The sequence below is a fragment of the Ciona robusta genome, chromosome 4 (assembly GCF_009617815.1).
Source record: "Ciona robusta chromosome 4, ASM961781v2".
In the NCBI taxonomy this organism is placed as follows: domain Eukaryota; kingdom Metazoa; phylum Chordata; class Ascidiacea; order Phlebobranchia; family Cionidae; genus Ciona; species Ciona robusta.
The window spans coordinates 783,007-802,970 of record NC_143238.1 but is presented as its reverse complement, the minus strand read 5'-3'; the positions used below and the strand labels follow the sequence as shown (position 1 = coordinate 802,970).

The 19,964-nt window shown below is 35.5% G+C and overlaps 3 protein-coding genes across 7 annotated transcripts; all 3 read left to right on the top strand.

The window, feature by feature from the left end:
• The first annotated feature begins 1,129 nt into the window (after window positions 1–1,129).
• On the top strand, window positions 1,130–10,217 carry LOC149736310 (cell adhesion molecule 1-like). Of its 4 annotated transcripts, XM_089877379.1 has the most exons (13): window positions 1,130–1,294; window positions 1,871–2,153; window positions 3,757–3,828; window positions 5,501–5,696; window positions 5,997–6,145; window positions 6,534–6,642; window positions 6,799–7,007; window positions 7,190–7,402; window positions 7,694–7,813; window positions 8,058–8,093; window positions 8,346–8,375; window positions 8,851–8,979; window positions 9,388–10,217. In XM_089877379.1, the coding sequence occupies exons 2-13, from the start codon at window positions 2,093–2,095 to the stop codon at window positions 9,525–9,527; spliced, it is 1,464 nt and encodes a 487-aa protein (XP_089733505.1). In that variant the 5' UTR covers window positions 1,130–1,294; window positions 1,871–2,092; the 3' UTR covers window positions 9,528–10,217. The 4 variants fall into 4 exon arrangements, with proteins under 4 accessions (XP_089733505.1, XP_089733506.1, XP_089733507.1 ...); XM_089877380.1 differs by lacking the exon at window positions 8,346–8,375; XM_089877381.1 differs by lacking the exon at window positions 3,757–3,828 and having other exon boundaries at window positions 1,131–1,294.
• A 343-nt stretch (window positions 10,218–10,560) lies between these two features.
• Window positions 10,561–11,447, top strand: LOC149736309 (NF-kappa-B inhibitor-interacting Ras-like protein 2). Of its 2 annotated transcripts, XM_089877389.1 has the most exons (2): window positions 10,561–10,829; window positions 10,911–11,447. In XM_089877389.1, the coding sequence occupies exons 1-2, from the start codon at window positions 10,642–10,644 to the stop codon at window positions 11,218–11,220; spliced, it is 498 nt and encodes a 165-aa protein (XP_089733515.1). In that variant the 5' UTR covers window positions 10,561–10,641; the 3' UTR covers window positions 11,221–11,447. The 2 variants fall into 2 exon arrangements, with proteins under 2 accessions (XP_089733515.1, XP_089733513.1); XM_089877387.1 differs by having other exon boundaries at window positions 10,561–11,447.
• Window positions 11,448–11,514: 67 nt separating this feature from the next.
• On the top strand, window positions 11,515–16,308 carry LOC149736308 (ubiquitin carboxyl-terminal hydrolase MINDY-2-like). The gene is made up of 8 exons (XM_089877385.1): window positions 11,515–11,676; window positions 11,752–11,809; window positions 11,987–12,210; window positions 13,762–13,864; window positions 14,370–14,512; window positions 15,094–15,249; window positions 15,609–15,685; window positions 15,916–16,308. The coding sequence occupies exons 1-8, from the start codon at window positions 11,515–11,517 to the stop codon at window positions 16,046–16,048; spliced, it is 1,056 nt and encodes a 351-aa protein (XP_089733511.1). The 3' UTR covers window positions 16,049–16,308.
• Window positions 16,309–19,964: the final 3,656 nt, after the last annotated feature.

The window sequence follows — 19,964 nt, the reverse complement described above, 5'->3', positions numbered from 1 at the left end:
GACGTATAAACTAATGAGTTACAAATAAACCTCATTCCCGCAAAACTACTATGAGGTAAAGTGGGACCCCAAGTTTTATATTAATAATATTCCTCCGTTTATGTGTACTTCAACAAGTTCAACCGGGTGTGCTAGTTTCTTTATATCGCATAAACTTAATATATGTATATTGAAACCGATAGATTGTGTTGATTGCGGCCATAATTTAGGACAAAAAACTATTTTTATTGTGTACTTACCTTAGTTTCTCTCTGAAAACTAAAACTAGTTTTCTTAGACAAAATCACACCGTAAGTAATATTCATGCATATTTTAATAAACTGTAATACTAGAAGATTCAAACTCGTAAACTACAAAAATCCGCCGGTTTTCATTTGATTTAGCAAACATTTGAAATTTGCAGCTTACTATTACGTATTTTCACTTTTTTCACGCTATAAAACCATACGGTTTTGAGTGTTTTCATTTACCACCGATTTAAAAATATTTCTCACGTCATGTCCCACCCCACGCCCCACTATATATCTCACACCAGCATATACATCATCGTTTATTTAAATGTATAAAGGTTATTTATGAAATGGAATGGGAAACATCGGAATGGGAAACTTGATAATTGGGAGAAATGTGGTACACATAAAATATCGGTAAAACCAGGAGGCCAACAGATACAACACTCATCGAACTAATTATAAAACCCGTGAACATCGCTGTGAGACCTGTGATTTAAAAGCCTGGTATCATATTACAGAGTCTATAAGGTAACATAAGCATATAAAAAAGTGATCTATAAAAAGAAAGTAAAATTATACATGCTATGGATAAAACAACTTGAGAACTGACACATTTACCCAAATATTGTTCCGAGAGTATACATTTGCTAACGTGGCGTAGAGAGTGGGCGATTTCTTTAAGTATAAGTTTTGGCAACCAAGCAAACCTCCACATATCTAAACGAGTTAGGTATTAACTGGTAGTCTTTTGAATTGCACACTGAGTCGTTCGTAATTCAAGAAATGACAAATCTTTGTATTCTATTTCAACATGTGTCAGTTTTTGTGCTCATTCAGTTGAGCTATTCTCTCTTGTTAATTTCACTGAAGAGTTGGAGTTTTTGAGTTATCGAGTGTCGTTAGCGAAAAACCGGTAAAATGTAGTTGCCTTTTTCGACTCGGTCTGTTGAATGTCGGAGGATTATTTCTCCTCACTTTGTGGTTGTACGGTCGAAGCGAGCACAAGGGTGTTGTTCTGCTTTTCCTTCACAACGGTGATACAGAACAAGAAGCCGAGGGAAGTTAGTAGCGTTGGTTTACTGATTGTATTATAGCAACAACTTAAGCACAATTTTAAGTTTATTTTTAGTAATACATTGTATTTGTACAGTACATAGTATAGACGGTAAAACAATTGATGTTTAGTTCCTATATTAGCGAAATTTAAAACTGCAGTTACAAGCACAATTTTAGGTTTATTTTTAGTAATACATTGTATTTGTACAGTACATACTATAGACGGTGAAACAATTGATGTTTAGTTCCTATATAGCAAAATTTAAAACTGCAGTTACAGTAGTTCACTAGAACACTCCTACTATTATTTAGCAAAAAAAATTAAATTAGTTTTAACTTTTATTCTTACACTTTATGATATTGCGCATGTTTATAAAGCTAGGTTCTTACATTAAGAATATCTCCACACCAAGTTAGAGTGGGGTTGGGTATAACAAATTTGAAATTAATCCATACAATTACAAACACATGTGAAATATTGCTGTCAGGAAATAACATCACCTTTATTTGGAATGTGTTTGCATGACAATGTCCTAATGCTGTTCTTCAAACTGCAATATTAATATCTTATATATATACAGCAAACAGAGGAAAAATCAGTCACCGTGACATATTTACGAGGTGTATGAAGTTATATGACGTGCAACTCAGTATTCTACACCTGTGTGTCATGTTAAGATAAAGAAGAGACCATCATCAACCATAAGGATTATTGAATAAAATAACCAAATATGCTATTTTGTACATAGAGACAGGTCCATAGGTGTAACTGTCTGAGTGTGTAGTATAAACCACCATTGAAGATGAAATTGATTTTAATTCAATCTTTCCTCTACCTGTGCTTTTCTTGCTACAGTACATATGGTGAGTTGCTGGAGTATTTTAGTTGGTGATTTTTGTATGCATTTGTATACCCTATGCTATTTAATAGGCATATTATTAAATACTAATTGTATGTTTCCAAATTTAACATTTAAACTTCTTCATCATTATCGTTTAACAGATTAATAAAGTATGAAGAAACATACGGCTTGTTTGTAAATTAGTAATTGCTCAGAACAGTGATTTCGAAACAGTTAATTAAATATGGTTTGCAATGGCATTTTACATAGCTTGTTTGATGTACATAATACATTCCATTTTCTTTATACGTATTATTATCAAGAATCAACCAGAATGAGATTTGCAACTGTGGTACACTGGTACACCAATAACTAGAATGCTATATTCTGTAGCACCTTCAGCAATCAATTTACCGTATAATAGCCAAAGTTTAAATTTATTTTGGTCTTCTATAATTTCTTTATTACAAAAAGTGTCTGGCGCATTACACAATGTTGAAAACCACTAGCATATACTATAATTAAAATGACCTATATTTACATAGATATACTATAATTAAATATTTTTGATCATGTGGGCCTATAGTAAAAGTAAAGTCACATTGTAAATTTTATTTATGCTGAGCTCGCTTTAGTTAAAATTAATGGCACCTATGGCGTCAACCATCTGACACCTATGGCGTCAACCAATTTTGTGCCATGAGAATTTTCAGCGGTAATTTTCCAATTTTCATTGCCTGAGTAAGTAAAGTTACATGGGTATAAGTTAACAGTTATTATCTACAATAAATAGGTTTGTTAAAAAGCAAAAATAATCTTTTATTCCCTAATCTAGTGTTTAATATCAGCTTTTATGTTCCCATGGTTATATGAAATCTTACTGCATCCTATTATTAATCTGCTTATGAGCTATGTGGAGTGATCAAAAGGTTTAATCTGATGGAAATGGCATTATCCGTTTTATGTATTATTCGCCGTTGTTCTTATTGAGAAACCTTACAGTAATAGAAATTCAAAGTCGTAAGTTTAGTTAAAATCTACCGCAGCTGAAGTCTCGCTTTTGTATTACGTCATTCAATAAATTTTAGACGTCTTTTATAAATTTTAAGTCCCGTTATTGCAAATGTAGTTCGCTACCTTTGTGGTTCAAGGTGCGTTTCGCGTTGTGCCATGAGTTCGCTTTTTAGTTTGCTCGACCTTATCTCCGCCATTATTGTCGACTTGTTAAGCGAGAAATGTAAGCCAAGACTCAATTCGACACGGTGAGTGCTTGAGGTGAATAGAACAATTAGGAACGCACAATAACTACGGCCCGGCCTGGGTGACATCATCCACCACCAAACTTAGACTTACTTTGTCAAACGGAATGACTTTCGTTATCTCCGTCCTGCCAAAACTTTCACCTCATGACGTAGATCCACGATAAACGAAAAACCGATCAAAGTTGGAGACTTTCTAAATACACGCAGAAACAGGGAACACATCGTTAATTTTTAAGTTGTCCATAAAGAGCTCGACCAATTCTGCATACATAATTTAATAAAAGATTTATTGAGATCATTCTGGATTATCTTTCGCCCCAAGTGTGTTACAGTGCTGCATGTTAACTTCACCATACTTCCCAGGCTACCCAACAACGTCCATGCCAGGTGTCGAAGATCAAGACAAAGTGCTAGGTCCCGCACCCGCCTGTCAAAGTATGTTTATAACGCTCGGCTCACTGCATGTATCAACCATCATTTGCTTCTCGCTGATAACGATAGTTTGTTTAAGCGGCCGAGTTGACCGTTCGCGGCGTTGTTAACAATGCACTCAAAAGCTATGACCCAATTAAACAAATGTTACGCGAAACACGGTTTCCTACGAAAAATAAAATAATTATTATTTATAAATCTCATTTTCCGGTAATATTTATTTTCACCATCGTCTTTGTTGCTTTACTTTTAATGAAGTTAAAAGGAAAGCATATACAGCGATAATGCGTTTTCGGTGTTGAATTTCTCTCCGTAACAGTTTTCAGTTTATTGTGTGTTTGAAAGACTTCCTGAACAAACCAATTGAAGCAGCAACGGTTTCCCGCGTTGTCTCTCGCATTTAGTAACGTGTGATTACACAGCACTGCGCCAAATCCTAAACGAATGAGTTCTCGTAAAATTGCTTGACGCGTTTAATGAGCACGTTATACAGTCAGAAACCCGTAATATTGGGAACGCGACGTAAAATTAAGAATCCAATTTGCGGTGGAACTTTCACAAGCCCTGTTTTAAGTGAAATTGGCAAACCAAAAAAGCATAACTTTACATATATGTATAATATTGTAACAGAATAATTTATCACGCGCTTACCACTTATACAAGTAAATACTTTCCATATGAAATGCTCAAGACTTTAGTGTTAATATGGTATAGTAAGTTGTACCAATAATTCACAAAAAAAAGTTATCGCATACACACCACGAGGATTTTTTCCTACGACAAGTGCTCTCAATTTACTTATCGTTACATCACAAGTAGCATTGAAGTGTTCGAACTCACGTCGGATTCTTGAGAAATAGTTAGTAATAAAACTATACACGCTGTGGTTCATTGTACGCCCAAATACTTATGTTTGCTTATAGTTTTCTTTGTTATTAATCAACGTAATAGTTTAATATGCCTACTCCTATAGAGTGACCTCTATGTTGGCGCGTTACGCGGGTGTTTAATTACAGTTTAAACGGTCCCTTTGTTATCAAATGAACGCGTGTAACTTTATTTATGTTGTCAAGCAAGAGAATCTCAGTAGGACAATACAATTGAACAATCGTAGAGACGCATAGTCGCTATTGGAACCACCGCTTGTTCCTGAATAACTGACGTGCTTGGTGTTTTGTAATCTGGCTGATGTGTGGTCTCTTGTGTCTGCTACTACCTAACGATTAACGCTTTTCAAAGATGGACAGTAATTGCTTTGTGCAGAAATGCAGAATGCGATCCTACCTCCCAGTTAATCTTTACACGAAAATGCATTGTGTGTGTGAAGTAATTGTATTTTGTGATCACTGGTTATGGTTCTATTTGGAAATCAACTGTCGTTTAAAATCGGTTTATTGTTTGTGGTATACTGTAATTACTTTAACAATTCTTACAACTATCATTTGGTAACAATAACCATTAACTTCAATGAATAAAATAGAAAACAGTTGCCTCATGTTAATCATCTACGAACCATCATATCATTATTAACATAACTTTACATTAATGTGAATGCTGGCACAACAACTCTTCTAAAACATTGACTACATCAAACACAGTAATAACGTTTTTGCTAATATCCAATAATGGTATATATAAGTAGATGCCTAAGTTAATGGTTTATTTTAATCTACAGGTGAAGGAGTTGTCCTTTTATCTGGTTCAACTGTCAATGGAGTGGTCACCCCTGCACCTACAAAGACAGTTACAGTTTACTGTGATATAGTTGGCCAATTACCCGTAGACCAGTCATATCACTTTACATGGAGTGTTGAAGGAGAAGGTCTTATATCATATGACGATGATGTTGTTTCGAAAGGTTACCAATCCAGGTATATTAATTAGTAATAAAACTTGCCATTTTACTCTGTGACTAATTATTTTGAATGATCTGCTAAAATTACCTAGTGTAAAATGCACCAGACTTTGAATAATGTCCATTTATATTATTGTTTTGAGAAGCTTCCTTGGATTTTGATCAGCTACCATGCAACTGCAAATACCCAATTGTATTGGGAAGGCCAGCTTTGTTGGAACTATACTTCACTTGAAGCTCTAGGCCTGTTAGATTAAATTAGATCAAAATCAATATGTTGTATTCACGGTGTTTATAATACATTCCCTCTCATTAGGTTTATTGTTGCCAACTCGCCAAACGAGGCAAGCAGGTTAGCTCTTGAAATAAATCCTGTCAAGTTGAGTGATGTAGGAAAATACGATTGCTCAATTGTGGGATTATATGACCACAATGTTATTTCTTCATCATTCTTGGAAGTTAATCGTAAGTTACGCTTACTGGTATAGTGTAAACTGTAATTGTTACAAGTACAGCATGTTTTTGCATTTTTTTATTTTCCTTCCCCAAACTGCAATGACAGTGATATGTTTAAAGGCACAATTTTTTGTTTTTTGTTTGAAATTTGTATTCGGTCACTGCATAAGCTGTATCCTAATTAATATGCAACTGTTTTAGTAAAAGGGTGCTATTGTGGCATATAATGTTTTGACATGCAAAATGTTAATAGGAATTCAGTGCATACATAGGCATAGGGTTTGGCCTTTTAATAAATACAATTGAATTGAAATGATTTTAAAAAGCAATGTCTTCTGCTTTGATATTTTACTCTGTCCATTTACCGCTTTGTTAATAAATACCCATTTTTCCACAGAGTTACCAAATATTACTGTGAAAGTGAACGATTTGACGGTGGTAGAAGGTAATGAAGTAATCCTTGGTACTTGCTATGCTAATGCTTCAAAACCTCAACCAGAAATATGGTAAGTAATCATCTTACTGGTTGTGCAATTGGACTATGATTTAAATTTGTATGCATTTTGTTGCTTTGAAATGCAATATGGTATTTTACCATCCATTTTCCATGTGCCAATTTTGCTATTGTAGACTTGATTAAGGACAGTTACATTTAAAAACAGGATTGAAGACTCTGCTGGCCACCGAGTTGAAAGTTTATCTTCTCCAAGCATTGTAAACCATGAAGAACACGCTGGGGTCTCTGACTCTGTGCTTAAGTTCAGCAAAGTATTTAACAGAGAAGAAAATGGAGAAAGTTACCGATGTATGGTGCAACACCCGGATAACCTGGAAACATTTTCATCTTATATTGGACAAGTAGATGTGCAGTGTAAGTGAAAGATATCTAAATGAAATGTGTATGAAGGATTGGTGACGTCATATAGAATATAAATACATAAAGAATGCTCCTGAGTCCTGATCGTGCATTTTGGGAATTAATCACATTTTAATTTTTTGTAAAACATTTTGGTTAAAACAATGCATTTACTATATATTTTTCCATTTATTCAGTTTCTCCAACTGTTTCTATTATGGGGGATGAAAGTGATATTTCAATGGAAGAAGGTCAATCACTTTCTGTTGTAAGTTTAACAACTGGTAACCCCACGCCAGTGGTTGTGTGGACATTCCAACCAGACACCACACAACCACCAGCCACCTCAGCAGATTCAACCAACCCCACTGACCCACCAACATATGGCTTACCTGCAAACTTCCAAGCTGGTACATTAGTTTAACTATATTAATTTTTATTATTAAGTCTACTTACATGTATGATTTATAGATTGTATTTTTTCTATTAATTGTTCAACTATGCACATATCAATTTTTTTTTATCAAACAAATTTTGTTGTATTTTAGTTGTTAGTTACGTAACTTACGTTGTTAAAGCTATATCTTAAAGGTTAAATCTAAAACATTAGTAACACTCAGAAAGCATAGTTTTATCATTTATCAACTATCTTTAAGAAGTAATATTTCAGTGAACATTTGTTATAACCTTATTTTATACAGCTGGAAACACCCTCATTGGAAATCCACTATCAATGATTGGAAATGATGGAACATTCACATGCACTGTCAGTAATGGATTAGGTTCACCAGCTTCTATTTCATTTCATCTAACTATTACTGGTAAGATAACTCTATGCACCATATTTTAAATAATTAAATAAACTTTAATTTTGGGTGTGTGTCACAAAGGAGGGGGCGAATTGACAAACTGTGTTATGAGCTATGGCTAAAAAGGCTTGGGTTTGCTTTTGGTAGATATCTTTAAAACATTGTAAAAAGGTTTAAAATCCCTTATTCTAAACATATCAGTGTATGCAGCAGTTTAAATAATAACAAAATATATAAGTGTGCATATATTTTACAGAAAAACCAACAACTACTGCTGCCCCAACAACACCAGGTAAGACTCTTCTGCCATTCATTGCATTGTTCGCATGTTGCTTAAGAACATAAACAGCTTTGCATAACTATGTATGTCATGATCTGTTCATGTGGTGTAGTCTTTCTAGTGGCTGACTAACTAACTTTCAGCTTTTCTAAATGGCTTTGTTGGAAACAACAAAACAAAGTGGTTTGCCTTAACTTAACTATTCTTGTTTATTTCATTTTAACAAGCATAATGCACTAACCAACTTTGTCATGATGCTTTTAGTTGCAACCGTCGGAGGACATGATTCTGGAGGTATTTATTTCATATTCCATCTTTTCACTTCACTTGAGTTCATATCATGCTACTGTTGCTAAACAGCATTATATAGTTTCTGGAACTGCTCTAGTAAAAAATATTTTAAGCTGTGTTCTATCATCCATTCATCTGACATTTATCAAAACATCTTTCTATGAAGTTTTGTTGAAAGACAGATAAAACATTGTTACAATACAGCTTACATTTATTTTGTTTCTAAATGACATTTTTAGGATCTAATTTGACCGTTTCTTCCTAACTATTTCTGTAACTTTGGATGCAGTTAAGCATGGTTCTGTAAAACATTTTACCTAACACTGCATGTAAGGTGTAACCTCAATCATATACCTTGAAAACACTTGTTTTTAATTAGTTCTATATTTATGTACAGTAAAATAAATTTATCTCGTACCAAAAAAAAAAATTTTTTTTTTTTTTTAAAGTGTTAAACAAAGTTATGTTTCTGTTACAGAAGCAACAAAACCATTGCCAAGACAAGCAGGGGCAGATGCTGCAGTGATTGGAGGAGTTGTCGCTGTTGCTGTTTTTGTACTCATCGTGGCTATCATTTTTCTACTTCGTTATTTCATGACACATAAAGGTAACAACTGCTTTGCTTGTGGAGAGACAGTTTTATTTACTAAAAAACTAGTAAAAAATGATCAATGTCGTTTATTTATCCTGGTATGGCAGGGTTACTGTGATTTTTTAACACATGTGACTTGTTTTACACACCTTACCGTAGTATCTGATTCACCAGATGATACTTACAAGTCCATGGACACATGCACACAGCCACAATGGTAACTTATAGCAGTGTCACAACTTGAACTCGCTAGTACATCAAACCCTCAAACCACTGTTTTAGGGTGACTGATATTGATTCGGCATAGCAGTTCAAACGTTTGAATTTTCCATCTGTTCTGCATGAATGTATAATTTTTTTACTTTGTTGCGGTAAAGCTAATTATCCTGTTTGGAATAAACAAAAAAACATTCTCTGATATAGGTGAATATTACACTAATGAATTAAAAGCAACCGATGATGCACGACTTGAAAACAATCCCATCGATGATGAAGATGATGATCTTGATGGGGATGAAGACCAACCACTAGATGAACGAAAAAGAACTGAGCACTTCCTGTAGTAGCCAGACATTGACTTGTGCCCTGCCACAATGATTGCATGAACTACACCACAACACACAAGTGCCTTATGTATACAAAGACCAAATGCCGAAATAAACAATTGGGTTTTATACTGACAAGAAACAATTATGTTGAGTGATTTTAAACTCGAATATTTATATTGCACAAAATGATATTGAGTTTTTGTTCAATCCTGTTAACGTTTTTATTATGAATGCTATTTCATATAAAATTTGTGTATACCGCTTTGTTATTATCATTGTTTTACAAAGTTTCAAATCGACCAATGTGTGCGATCGTGTTTTTGCACCAACTTATTTTTACTGCGGATGCATGAGGCACCAGTTGTTTTCACCAGGTGCTAACAATTATCTTTTGGTACTTTGTCATATTTGGTTATTTTTAATAATTTTAGCTTTTTGAATCATTGTGATTAAGAATGCATTGTACATAGCAAGCTTTTTTATTTTATGCTGTATGTTAAGGACTACATGTTTAATTAGTCCAGCACTTGATGTTTTTATCATCATGCGTCACTCCAGGATCACCTAAAGTTTCACAGCGTTGATATGAACCAAATCAGCACTCTGCATTCTGTAATACTTCAGCGCACCTAGATTTAGACATTTAATAATTATGCGTGGTTATGAAATCGTGCTTTTTAGCAATAAATTGGTTTTGACTATTCATTAGTTGCGTGCATTCAAAATTGTCCTTATTCTCTGGAAATATTAAATTTGCTGTATTTTATCACTACAGTATTTCTTTAAAGTGTGGACACATTTGAGCACTACTCTTATACCCAAGTCCGACTCTTCTTATACCATTATTATTATTTATCGTGTTTGAAACATTGTTTTTACTAGTGTAAAACGTGCTTACTCATAGCCTAGCTCTCTTATTTGTATGAACTCGGCCATTGCGTCGTGGTCCCACTGTCCCAGTATTCTAGTTGGAAAGAAATCGAAAATGGTCGCTGAAAATAATCTTTGGTGTACTGTGTACTAAATTTACTTTCTTTCATCAAAACATTACTACGTTTACGTTGTAGTTTACACTTTGCGGATATAGGTTTTGCGTTAAATCTGTTGCTCTTTTGCGTAGAGTAGTTTAATGGGGAAACTGACAAAGCTTGTTGTGTTCGGTGCAAGTCAGACAGGAAAAACATCGATTTTGGAAAACTTGATTTATGGTGAATATGCTTCAGATGATCGGTACAAGACGTTAGAGGATATTTATCTGGCACAAATTGACACGGAGAGAGGCGTGAAGGAAACTGTTCGTATTCAAGATACAGCTGGGTATGATTGGACAAGCAACACCGGCAATAGTTGCCCAAAACATTATTTTCATTTTGGTGATGGGTTCGTTCTTGTTTACAGCATTACAGACAAAGATTCATTTAAAAGTGTGGAGCTGATTAAAAAAGAGATTGATAAAACAAGAGAAAAGAAAGACATTTGTATTGTTGTTATTGGTAACAAAAGTGATCTTGCATCAGAAAGACAAGTCGATACTAACATGGCATTAAACTGGGCGTCCAAGGAAAAAGTTCGCCTGTTTGAAGTTTCATCCAATAACAGAAAAGCAATTGCTGAACCCTTTATTCATATTTGTAGTAAAATGACGCAACCGCCGGCCAAGTCTACATTACTTGGTGGTCGGCGAATGAAACAACAAAGCATTGATTGACTTTATTTACAATATGTTTTTAAAATTTCTTTATTAATAAGCAATTGAACTGTACATTAATGTTTCTGGTAAATACGCTTCTAGTTTGGAATAACAAAGGCAACTATTCATTACCCAAGCTTGGACCGAAATTTTGTCATTGTTGTGTCACTTGTGTGCATTTGTGCAATACATAATAACCCTACATATTCTTACTAATGTAACTCTTCCATTGTTCAAACCTAGAAGTAATACGTTGATTTACAAAAAACTTTAAGTAAACTTAGATATTTGCGTATCTTATGAAGCTGCACAATGCAGACATCTGATGCAGCATCGTGTGAGAACAGCGAGCTTTGCGTTTACCATATAAAATGGGTAACATGGAATTCAGTGAAGACACCTCTCATAACACAGAATGTTAACGGACCTTGTCCATTACTTGCAATATTCAATGTTTTGTTGCTTTCAAGGAGAGTAAGTATTAATGAATATTTTGTGAAACATTTAAGTATATTTTTGATATTAAACCATACTTTTTTGTATTTTAAGGTCACACTACCTGAAACTTTAGAGATGATTTCTTCAAAACAAATGATTGATTATATTGGTAAGTAAAGTAGTGGTAATAACCTATTTACCCTCTATTGGCGTTTATATCATGGGTGTTCTTTTGTGCACAATTTACAATGGTTTTACACCCACTTACGAGTTACACAATATACAACATTGTGGGTGTTTGTCTTTGGAATTCAAGCAATAAAAAGTAATGGTGATTTTTTCACAGGTGGATTAATTTTCGAAAGCATGCCGGAACATTTGGATGATGGTGAAAAATTAAACTATGAACAAAATATGTCAGATGCTATGACAATTATTCCTAAGCTACAAACTGGAATAGATGTCAATATTCAGTTTACAAGTGTCTCATCTTTTGAATGTACACCGGAGCTTGCTGTGTTTGATCTTTTGCAAATTCCTTTATACCATGGATGGCTGCCAGATCCACAAGTAGGGAATAAAATGTATTATTGTACCATATTAAAAATTGTAGGGATGTGCTGAAGTTGAAAAAGCTCGGGTTCGCCGAGCGCCGAGCTTTAACGAAAAGCTCGGCACGAGCCCGAGCCCGAGCACCTATGACGTCATCAAGGAGAAAGGCGTACGAGAATGCGTTCCTATTCAGCCGAAAAGCGCCCCTAATCAAAATAATACAGAACACGTGGTTTGCGGTTAAAGACGCGTCTCGCTTTTTATAATTCCTACTGTTGCAAAATGTAAAATTCATACAAAAAATATTTAATTAAAAAATTATTTATAACTGTTACAGCCAGTGGCACAACTAGCAAGTTTCTACGCATGTTTATCTTGGATAATGTAACGATTATTTACGTCAGAATAAACCTTTACGATCGTTACATCACAAACGAGATTGTTGAAAACAATCGTGTTTTATTCGCTTCCATACGATCTGTAGTTTGTGTATAATTTTTGTTTCTGATGATTAGTTTAATGCAGGTAAATCGCATTATGTGAATTTTAATTGGTGCAAATATAAGAGCGAGGAGCGACGCTATCGGTAAATTGAAACCAACATAAATTGTAATATGATATTACAAAGTATCGTCCCGGTCGAGCTTGGACAGAAGCCAAAAAACATCGTTTGATGGCACCGCACGAGAACCAGAGTTTCATTACGTCATTTTTCACGAGAATAAATTCACAACGATTGCTTCGTTTGTTACGTGTGGAATGTATGCTACCGCATGCGTCTTCCTTTATTTCATACGCCGGCGCAGAGTGTAAAAATGTGACGCTGATACACGATGTTTTGATCTCGTGGTTGGTTGGGCTGCCAACTTGGGCAGTGGGCACATTCCTCCCGATTGTTATATTATAAAACGTCATAATTAATAGTTACGTTGCGATAGGACACGTGACGTAACAATTGAATGAAAAATTGTTCTAATTCCAAGCGAAGGAATGTTATATTGAATGCAACGCGTGTGTATGCGTCTTAGCACTTTCTGGCTGCGTGCGTGTCTGCGGTAAAGGTGGCTTAGGGGTTGCAAAACCCTGTGGTTGCAAAACCGTGGTTGCAGCAATTTATAATATTTCATTATAAAAAAGTTTAAGAGTTTTTGGCTTTTTATTTAAAATGTGATACGAAAACATTGGGCGCTCGTGTAATTCGACACCTGCTGTAATTCGATACGGGCAAATTCGCTGACGTTGCGATTCGTTACTTGCGAGAGAGCAAATTCACAACGAACGAAAAATAATTAAGGAGAAAGCTACGCTGACTAGTCTCGTTATCTCTTAGTAGCTTCACTTTTTTCATTTTTAATATTTTTCGCTCTCGCGTGCAACATTATAGCATAAGGCTCGGCGCTCGGCCCAGTTTTTAGCCGAGCGCCGAGCGTCAAAAAAGGAGACGCTCGGGCACGAGCTTTTGAGTTCGGGCTCGGCTCGGCACATCCCTAAAAAATTGTATACAGGCTATTATACTTCATATATATATATGTATATATTCATATATATATATATATATATATACTTCAGGATAGTAAAACGTGCTCATGCGTCAGCAACTGTAGTTACAATCAACTTGTTGAGAAAATCATTGTAAATAAAGAATCATCTGATGAAAATCTTCAACGGGAAGGTAAGGTGTTTTGTTTAAGTTAACATCCCCAAACTGGGTCCCTGGCCCCTACTTGTGACCCATAACAATATTAAGAATTTCTATAAAATGTGGTTTCCATGTTCGTTATAAAATAATGAAATAATTCAGCCAGATTTATTTAGATTAGCCTTTTGCACTGTTTTAACAAACAGTTAATTCAACATAAGATCGAAAACAAGAAATCTGTTTTATGAGAATGACAATTTTGTTAAATATTCTGGGGTTACACAAGTTGATTATAGATTTATTGATAGATTGTATTGAATAAATACAGTATATATACTTTGGTATTGGTTGTTTGTACAGACATCTTTTAGATTCAACACTTAGATTGTAAAATATATTACACATGGCATGCAATATGTCCTAGGCTTCCTTAATGTTATACTTATGCTGGTTTGTCATTTACATACATGCAAATCTATTCAATGATAATACACACACACATCGTTTGTATTTTCTAATATGAAGTTACTTCCAACAGGATTAGTTGCAGAGGAATTCTTAACAAACACTGCATCTCAACTCACGTGCCATGGTGTAGTAAATATATTGGAAACAACTCCCAATCACAGAGTAGCTGTTTTGTTCCGAAACAATCATTTTCTAACACTGTACAAAAAGGAGGTGAAAATATAGGTAGAGCATGTCAGTATCTACTGTTTTGTATAATCCTTATTGCAGAAATAAATATTTTATAAAGTGTTGCATCATGTTTCAAAGCTAACATAAGTTTATTGATTATATACTCAAACTCAACTGTATATTAGGGGTGATTAAATGCAGCAGTGCATATGTTGTGCCTGAACTGGCTGGTCAGAAATTAAACTAATTAGGTTTACCTTTACTAAATATGCAAAGCAGCTGTTTGTGCCGTACATGTCATGTGCTGTACAGGCTTGCTTGGTATAATGCGTGGTTACAGTGTGTCATGTGCTTCAAATAGTTGATTTATTTCTTGGAAATGTTTTTGATAGTTTATTAAAATACCGCATACTGGTGATGATGTATAACTATGTTGCACAGATCATGTATCATGTGCTGTATTATTTCACATTGGTGTTTAAGTTGACAGTGCAACTTTGATACTTTGGTTGTTAGTGATTCTCTTTAATTAGTCCAAGTCTATGATCTCTTATTATTATACTGAACAGATAAATTTAGAACTTTTTTTGACAGATGGTTAAAAATTAAATTTTTGTTAACAGAACGAGCTGTTCACGTTGGTGACTGATCAAGGTTTTCTTATGAAACCAAATATTGTGTGGGAGACATTGAGTAGTGTACAAGGTGATACCTCATTCACGGATGCCAACTTCAGCACCACACCAACTCTCAACCAACCAACAGAACAACTTGACATTGTAAGTCTGCAGATTTTAAAGAACTTAGATCATAAATAATTTATACAAATCCCTTTTTATACTTTTATTTGTTTCTTTTGCGAAAGCCTTGAAATTTAGGAAAAGTAAAAGCAGCCACAAAACTTTTCCATGTAAAACAAAGACTTCTTTTTCAAGTCACCTCGTTAATTTATTGTGTTACATTTCAAATTTGTTTTTATTTCAAACCATTAGGCACAGGTTTTTTTAAGGAAAAAGTATAATATGGAAGTATATTTCTTTCTGGAAACTGGAAAAATAGCTATTTCCATTAGCTTATGTGTGGTCAATTCCATGCCAGTTTAAAACTGCCTAGTTCAATGTAGTTGTGTTTCTTACAGGATTTTCAAATGGCATTATCACTGCAGAATGAAACAAGCACGCATGTTGATGGGAATCTTAGTGTAGAAGAACAAGAGTAAGCTTTATTACTTTTTTATGTCAGGCCTTTCTTCATGTAAAAAAAATAATGGTTGTGCATTTCATATAAATCCCAAGTTTACACACCATAACTCACATCTAAAATCATCACGTTTTAGAATTCAATGTCTGAAGTAGTTAATGTTGATTTTTGTGCTTTAATTCCACACAATGGGATTCAGTGTACATACCTTATAACGTGGCCTGTTGAAAGTCATTGTTTTACAGCCGCCAGTTGGCGTCAAAGATGCAACGTCAATTCGACCAAGAATCGTTGCCATATCCTCGCTCTTCAGCACCACCCACCGACAACCCAACGCCGGCAAACCAGCCGAAAGGAGAAAAATGTGTCATATTATAACATACACATATTGAAGCATATACTTTTTACACGTATATTCGCTGTGACAGTACAAACACTGGGAACATGTTATAACAATGCGGACACTGCAATTAGTATTGTGTACACTGTATCTAACTGATGCAATAGTAGTTTTTAAATAATACAACGTCCTTAGTGCATCAAGGTTACTTTTAATCGCGTATTACCTGTTACAGTTTTAAGACAAGAGTTTAAATTATATTTATTCCGTACTATAGATAATAAAAATACTAAATATATACCTGTTTGGTAAATCGATATTCTGTTTCCATTTGTCACAGGAAAGAATTTGTGTTATACCACGGTTATCCTATTTCAAATAAAACACCATGCATCTGCCTGGATCCGCACAAGTTTTAAATACGACCGTATTCTTTGCCTTCCTTTTTCTTGGTATAACCGCTCACTTTGCGTGACGGAACGAGTCGCCTATATAATAGTTAGAGGTGTCCTTTGAGTTATCGCTGTGGCTGCAGCGACATACAGGCATGGTGCTTATATGTAGTCAGGCATTACTATTTTACAGCTGCATTTATTATATGTAACTGTTAAAAGGTGTGTGATCAGGTAAATACACATCGGTGAACAGACGGTATTCGACCCTTGTCGAGAACGCCATCACAATTAAAGCAGGGGCTTGGATTCACATTTTGTATATAGTAATGTGGGGTAAGATGGTAAACGACTAAAGACCATCCCGATCATGTTTTTTAAAATTTACAACATCCTTTTAAGGTCGTGAGAATACGGTTATATATAGTTTTGTAAATATTCTTTGACTATCATTATGGTGCAGAAAAAAAAAGAAAAAACATGTTCCATCCAAAACTAACAATGCACTGAATCACAAGCGATGGATAACAGTTTCGTTTACATTTTGTTATCAAGTGACCACAAACATACACTACCCACGCATGGTATGCAACAAACATTGTTTACTTTATACCCAAATGTATTTAACTGAAACAACGATCGATGTTGTAAGAATAGAAATCATATGACAACTTCAAACCAAGAATGCGTCTAATCTTGGTGGAGCTATTTTACGTACGATGGATCGTCTAACGTGTTAATGATATTAGGCCTATATCCTTGTCCAATGTAGTGTAACGGGTAAGATGGGACGAGTTTTTATTCGATTTGTTGTTCCATTTGGTGGCAAACGAAGACATTTACAAAATTTCATAACCGTAGCGCCGCGAAAGCCCTGTTAATTGTTTAAAACACGTTCAGGGATGTAGGTGACACCAGTATCCCAGCATCTTACCCCACAGTACAATATGTTGCTATTCTGGCTGTGTATACCGTGTTACGGTTAGCAATATACATTTATTTGGAAAAAATGTAACAAACAATGTATATAAGGTGAATGTAGAATTTAGTTAGTTTACTTGCATTAAATTGGCGTGAGAATGCTGAATTGGTTATCTAATCGGTTGCTTCCCTCCTTTCAATCTTGTCGTATTTAAACCAAGCTTCCTTCCGGTGTCTTGGTTGTCAGGCATGAGTGGAAAGCAGGAACGAAAAGCTTTCTCGAATTCCATCGACCTCCTGCCACCCGCGGAAAGCCTCAGATTACCCCTAATTGAAACTTAGAGCGATGCGCATGTGTAAACGCCCCTTCTCTCGGGAATAGCGTGCGTCGCTTTGGAGATTTCATGGCCCGTTACAAAGAAGGTTCCGACGCCGAGGGTCCACTCACTGTTGTCGCGTGCCACTGGCCGCAAAATCGCGTGCGACCTAACCAACGACTCATTTCATTGCGTGCGAGAGCATGGCGGCCAGTTTACAAACCCAGCCCACAACAGAGACTTCGATAATAACGCCTGTCGGTGGTATCATTAATTGGCGCGTAAGAGTGAGATTTCTCCGTTGCTGGAAGCAACTAGCCACGCTTGTCACGAAGTTATTTCAACTATCCCACAAACTCATATGTGAAATTGATTATTCCGAAATGCACGCACCAGAATATAATTTGTATTTGTACGAACAACCCCATGACGAACATGGTTCTCACGCAATTTTAAATATCCATACATCACAACGTATTCTCCTTTCATCGCAGAAGTGTCGCTTTGAAATTTAAGTCTTATTGTGTTTAAGGTTTATTGCACTCGTCACGACTTTTTTGGCAATCGACTATTGTTGTTCATTATCTATTTCCAGTGTTGTATTATACCTCTGAATAACGTTACGTGTATTCCAGTATAGGTAATAAAATAGCAACGACGCCATGCGACAAATAAATAAAAAATATTAACATGTATTTCAAAACGGTAAACTGTCCAAACCAAACATATCCTAAATGTTAAATTCTCATTCAGTCATTATTTTACCAATACCTTTAGGTCATGATGGCTCCAGTATGACCCGCCCATATCAAGGTGTGAAGTCCACTCTTATCAAATACAAACATATATGCTTCGGCTTTTGACGCGGATTAGCACGCAACAAGATTTATTAACCTAATATTGACTGTATGGATGCACGCAAAGGATTAAATGAATATAGACGATGATGAGGTTGTTGAATGGCAAACATACCGTTCTGAAAGACGCCGACCCGGTAAACTACTAACCCACTAACCAAATCAAAGTGGTGGAATTTGATCGTTGGACGCCACGTTCCTATTTGAAAGAAAGTCCACGCACTTATACTTCGGAGTTATTTTAATTCTTCAGAGCTTCCGTGCGAACGGCTGAATTATGTTCTAGCATTCCAAGTCAATTAATTTTCTCGCTAACCAACGAAATCCGTGTTTCGGCTACAATGGCAAGCGGGCCGCTTGTACAAACAAGGAAGATCGAGGCAGCACGCGATGTGTCGACGGTGCAACAAGATGGATGTGAACCATTTTGATGTCAGTGCGTGAGAACGCAGGGGTCATAAACTTAAAACAAGACAAATATTTTTGTCTTCATCATCCGTGTACGGGAAGTCAAGAAAAACTTTCCGTCTTTCGTCGTCGCACGAGACTCGTATGGGATACGGCGTTTGGGGTGGTAATCAGCCGATTAGTACAAAACAATCTCGCGTGCAAGTTCTGCCGGTCGTTGGAAGTTCGCGTGACTGCGGCTGGTATTAGCTGACGGGCGCCAGTCCGTTCGTGTCGGCAAGTTGTCCCTTCTCGCTAATTACAAAGCTACTGTCTCACGCACACTTACGCTAACTACCTGAGTCACGCAATAAAAAGGATAAATCTGTTTACCAGAAAATCAGTTCTAAGACAATGTTCCGATATTGCGTGCAATCCACGATTGCTTTATATTATGTGGCAATATGGAATGACGGTTTATTTCAAGCAACGCAGCTATTTGTATATATCTAACTCTATGCACGTTCACAAACCGCCCAAATAAACTGTGTAATAATATTTTACGCTAATGTTAAAAGCTAATACATTTGCTTATTTCTAAACACAACCCTGCCCTAATCGTGACACTAAGTTACGAAATTCCTTGTGTTATCGTTCAATATATCAGCATGACATAATAGGTGCATAACATGTGAAGTAGGTCATATACTGCAATCAGTAATTTCTCATCAACTAAAATAACATACATACTCGAACGTTTCTTCAATAAGCACTCGGTGTTCCTATTAGCGTCTCAAGTTGAAAGAAAATAAATCAAATAATTTTAAAACTTTCTAAGTTACAGTTTATATGAAAACGTTTTGTTGGATATACGTTATGTACTGTGCGTGTATAAAGGTTGCATACTGTGAGAGTGAAACGTTGACTTATGAAGATCATGGGTAGTTAAAGTTCGCGTGAGAGCAATGTTGTTTGAAATTTTATCACGACTTGGAAGAAGCTATTGAGAGTCACTTCCCATTTCTTTTCATAATTCCTCTGCCTCGCTTACAGAGCCGGAAGGCACTTCTGTGTAATTGT